At 44.7% G+C, this 5,284-nt stretch overlaps 1 protein-coding gene across 1 annotated transcript; it reads right to left on the bottom strand.

Annotated features, from left to right (window-relative positions):
• Positions 1–710: 710 nt before the first annotated feature.
• On the bottom strand, positions 711–3,234 carry BHLHE22 (basic helix-loop-helix family member e22). The gene has a single exon (XM_069731409.1). It carries the CDS (start codon positions 2,553–2,555, stop codon positions 1,698–1,700), a length of 858 nt encoding a protein of 285 aa, XP_069587510.1. The 5' UTR covers positions 2,556–3,234; the 3' UTR covers positions 711–1,697.
• Positions 3,235–5,284: the final 2,050 nt, after the last annotated feature.

The following is a 5,284-nucleotide window of genomic DNA, read 5'->3' as shown; positions in this document are numbered from 1 at the left end:
AGATAGATAGATAGATAGGAGATAGATGGATAGATAGATAGATAGATAGATAGATAGATAGGAGATAGATGGATAGATAGATAGATAGATAGATAGGAGATAGATAGATAGATAGATATTCATTTATTTATTTATGTATATATATCCACGTGTATATAAAACTTGATCAAAAAAGCAAAGACAAAAAAAACCTTACTAAATGCAGCATATCAAATGACTGAGAAGTAAAAAAAGAATACTTTTTTTTACATTAAATGATAAGAAAAAATACGCTAATTTTTTTTTTTTTATATTCGGAATTTAAATATTAATGCTATCACCAATGAATTTCTGAAAGGTAGAAGGCTGCTGGGACACAGATGCGCAGACATAATGATAATATACGTGCTTGACAATCTGATTGACCTATTTAATGGGCAGCATTATTTGACACCTCCTTGCCCAAAGAGCATTCATTCCATCCTGACAAACGGAGCTCCATCAGGAGCCCCAGACAGTAGGACAACGTCCTTTCATCTATTTCACTAAATACCAATCATTGAATAATTAATGCAAACCTATCCATTGAATAAGATTCCGATACAAACTGTATAAATCATCCAAGTAAAACCATACTGGTCAATCACTAAAATAACTTCACACTAAACAGACAGGGCAGCTCTTCAGGACCTGGGTCATCCATGCATTCGGTTTGATTGAGTTAATGAAGAAGAGAGAACACGTCCTTTTGCATTTTTTGGACTGAGGCCATTTATTAAAGCTCAGTTTTAAATACAATTATGTGGCAACTTTAAATCAAAATGACCTTTTATTTCATTGAGCTCAGACATCGAATTTCTCATATGCGTTCTTGTCTATTAAGCTTTGAAACACTTGGCACAAAAGTATATAAATTAACTCATCAAAATGTCAAATTAAAATAAAAAAAAAAAAGGAAAATTCATGTCACTTTCTTCCACCTGTAACACAAGATAAATAAATACTGAAATGTAACACAGGAAGGAACCACTTTCCTCACACAACATTCCATATGGAGTAACAAGGTGCACAAACTTGTGTAAAAAAAAAAAAGACCCCTAGACTTTCACTCCCAACAGGTATTACTATTATTTCTTGCAAGCCATTGACATCCTCAACAAAATCTGGAGCGACGTCCTACAAAGTTCAGACACAATAAAAAATACAAATGGTTTCTATCCTTGCACTGTTAAGAAGTCTTTGTAATTAAATAAGTCTATATTTCAAGTGTTTTCCTGGCTCAGAATCGTGAAATTCAAGAATTCAAGTGCCTCGATTTTAAAAGTGTAGTCTGAAATGAGCATGATCTCTAATAATACCAACATTATTATTAAGAGTTCATCAGAATAAGCAGCGTTTCGGCGACAGGATGCGATCATTCCGCACAGACTGGTGTCATTTGGCCACAAGTACCTAGAAGAAGATGTGGATTAGATGCCATTACACTTCGCTCAGGTCTGGTTACCGTTCTTGTCCACCAATGGTGAAAGAAATAAGAAAATGGAATCAAATATTCTAATAACCAATGTAACAGGACTGGCAGAGGAGATCACAATGGAGAAGCCTCAGGAGTTCTTCTGTGTCACCTTCTTGTGGAGTTGTCCCTGGTCTAGGTGGCACCGAGTCCTGGGCACCTGGTGGGATCAGCTCAGCTACCTAGGTTGTAGCTTTCCGTGCTGTTAAGGCTTGTCAGTACACTGTTTGCACAGACTGGAGGACACGCTGTTGAAGAGGGCACATTTGTCCGGGCAGGAGCTGGCCACGGTGCTGAATGGGTACCCGGCGCTGGCAGCCGCTTGCTCGTAGGCGCCCAGTGCAGGGTGAAGAGCTGCAGCAGCGGCGGCGGCGGCGGCCGCGGAGCTGGGAATGGAGGCAGCAGAGATGGCCTGGCCTTGGTTGAGATAAGCCACCAGTCTTCTCATCTCCTCCAGCGCCTGGGCTTGCATGAGGATGTAGTTCTTGGCCAGGAGCAGGGTGGCGATCTTGGAGAGCTTCCTGACTGACGGGCTGTGGGCATAAGGGATGACGGCTCGCAGCTCGTCCAGGGCGTCGTTCAGATCGTGCATGCGTCTCCTCTCCCGCGCGTTAATATTCAGCCTCAGGGCTTTCTGCTCTTTAGACTTCTTCCCTCCACCGGGCCCTAAGGGCGCGTCTGACTTCATCCCGGGCTGGGAGGATCGGTGGTCTCCTGGCCTGAGGACCAGCTCGCAGCGGCCGTCACTGTCATCGTCGGGGCTCTGCTCCTCTCCTCCGCTGCTCTCCGCCATGGAGGCGATCCCCCTGCCTGCGCACATGCTGGCAGCCGCCAGCGCTAGGGGGTCCCCGGTTGCCCCCGGTGGGAGCGCGGAGGTCTGGTGGTGGTGGTGGTGGCGCAGCAGATCTGCCGGGTCCGGACCGTCGTAGCAGTGCAGCGGGGAGCGGTCCCCGGGCTGGGACAAGTCCAGACCCTGCGGGGAGCGGAAGGCAGACTCCATCCTCTTAGCGCCCAGAGTCTTGTGGAACAAGTCTTCTTCTGCCAGTTTCAGCGCCCTCTCCATGTCCCGGCGGGTGTGGGGAAGAACTTCTGGCGGGGAGACAATCGCCGGCAGCTTCTCCTGCCTCCTGGAGGGTTCAGCTGCTGCTCCTCTCCGGTGCTGGGGGATTGAGGAAGTCGCCGGGCTCCCAGGTTCTCCCAGGGTCTCCCAGGTTCTCCCAGGTTCTCAGCGCTCCCAGGGTCTCCCAGGGTCTCAGCTCCAGCCTGGGGTCTTCTGCTCAGGCATCCTCACAAGCTCCTGCTCCATTTATCTTGCTTGGATTCACCTTCAAGAGATTTCTGGAGCCATCAAGCCTCAGCCTCAGACGGGGGAGTCTTTACATCATTATCTCTGAGTAGGTTATTATGGAGAAGACTCGCCTGTTGGGACACAGCTTTCTACCCAATCAGGTTAACGTTTTAATTAATAGGATTAAACCGGTAACAAACAATCCCCGGCGCTCTCTGGCCTCAGTCTTGTGGCTGCACTGGAGACAGCAGCATCTCTCCAGCTTTATACCAGGAGCTGCTCCATTCTTCTCGGCGCCATCTGTAGACACAGCTCAGCGCATATGTTTGCAAGACGCTGTGTCCTGTTAGGAGCCCAACAACTGCCTTTAGCCTGACATGTGTGGCGACTTTCACTCATCAATGAGCACAGTAAAAGCCCCACTTAGAGGGAAGGAGGAGGACGCTCCAAATGACAAAACTGCGCGACACGGCTCCTCCAAGACTTCCCCAGCACCTCCTCAGCACCGGGTTATATAGAGGCCTCCATGGCGGCTTTATGGGGTGTAGATCTTCATCTCGGCTCCTCTGGAGTCTATCACACCAACCACTTATCCCTCTTTTTATGAGGAGATATGGGGGCTGTTGTCCAGAGTTATAGAAGGCGGAGGATCAGGAGACATGAAAGCAGTGAAGTTTGCAAATAATCCACCTTAGCACTTTCTGACTCTACTTTATGTGGAGGGAAAGTCTCCAGCAATTTTATGAGTGAATCTGCAATATTGCATCTGAGCAGAAACTTGTTCTCAGAAGTTATAGGAGCCTAGGCTTCACTCTGGCTATATATCTGAGGAGGAGGTAAATGTATATACAGGGGATAGGAAAACTTTAGAATAAGGAGTCAGCAGATATTTGCAAAGATTGCATTCATTCAAGTACACACAGGTATGCAGATTCCCATACACATGATGATACTAATGTATATATGTGTGTGTATAAGTGTGTGTGTGTATATATATATATATATACACACACGCAGACAAACCTATACAAACACAGACTAAACCTATAGATACCAAACCTACACACACAGAACAAACTTTTACAAACACACTAAACATACACACACTACACACCAAACCTACACAAACACAATAAACATACACACGCACTACACCTACATACACCATACACACACAAACCTATACAGACATACACACTAAACCTACAGACACCAAACCTGCACATGCAGAACAAACTTTTACAAACAGTAAACATACACACACACTACACCTACATACACCACACACCAAACTTACACACACACGCTAAATGTACACACACCACACCTACATACACCACACACACACCAAATCTACACACACACTAAATGTACACACACACTACACCTACATACACCATACACACACAAACATATACAGACATACACACTAAACCTACAGACACCAAACCTGCACATGCAGAACAAACTTTTACAAACACTAAACATACACACACACTACACCTACAGACACCACACACACTACACCTACAGACACACACCAAACCTACCCAAACACACTAAACATACACACACAGTACACCTACATACACCACACATACACCAAACCTACACATACACTAAATGTACACACACCACACCTACATACACCACACACACCAAACCTACACACACACTAAACGTACACACACACACTATACCTACATACACCTCACACATATCAACACACCAAACCTACACATACCCACACACATACAAACTGAACATTCAAACACCAAACCTACACACGCACACCAAATCTACACTCACTAAATATACAGACACCTATCCTACGCACACACCAATCCTACACACATACCAAACCTACACACAGCAGCCCTGTACACAGACACATACAAAATAAATATAGAAAAACTGACCGAACAGCAATCTAATCTGAACTGGTGCATAACCAAAAAAAAGTCATATAGCAAATAGATTAATGGCTGCACTGAGCTTCCTATATACGCAGGCTTTACCACGTTATTAGCCATAGGTAAGTGTTCACACTAGGCAGTCAGCTCAGGTACCCATCCGTTCTGAGATTACCTTGACGATTGGTGGATGGGCTCACAACTTTTGGCCAAATCTTGTGCTAAGAATCTCATGTGTTTTTTCATATATTTCACAAGCCATTATGCTTTTCCCATTTCATGTATCACACATTTCCTTGCTCTAGCACAGACACATACATGCACACACACAAACACCAAGCACACACACACACACGCACGCACGCACGCACGCACGCACGCACAAACACACACACACACACATTCAGCTCTTACTTGGTAAAATAGCATTAGCTGTGAAAATGTCTCTGATTTACAGATTATTTAAAAAAATGCAACTATATTATGTCAGAAATGTTGCAAAGATCAAAAAAACAAATCAAAACATGGTTATAAGAAGTTAATCTTTACTACTTATTCAGTCCGAATTCCAAAAAAAAGTGAATCCCAGTC

This window comes from Ranitomeya imitator, chromosome 6 (assembly GCF_032444005.1).
Source record: "Ranitomeya imitator isolate aRanImi1 chromosome 6, aRanImi1.pri, whole genome shotgun sequence".
NCBI lineage: Eukaryota > Metazoa > Chordata > Amphibia > Anura > Dendrobatidae > Ranitomeya > Ranitomeya imitator.
Note: the sequence above shows the minus strand (reverse complement) of the source record. Positions and strands in the feature narration are given on the sequence as shown.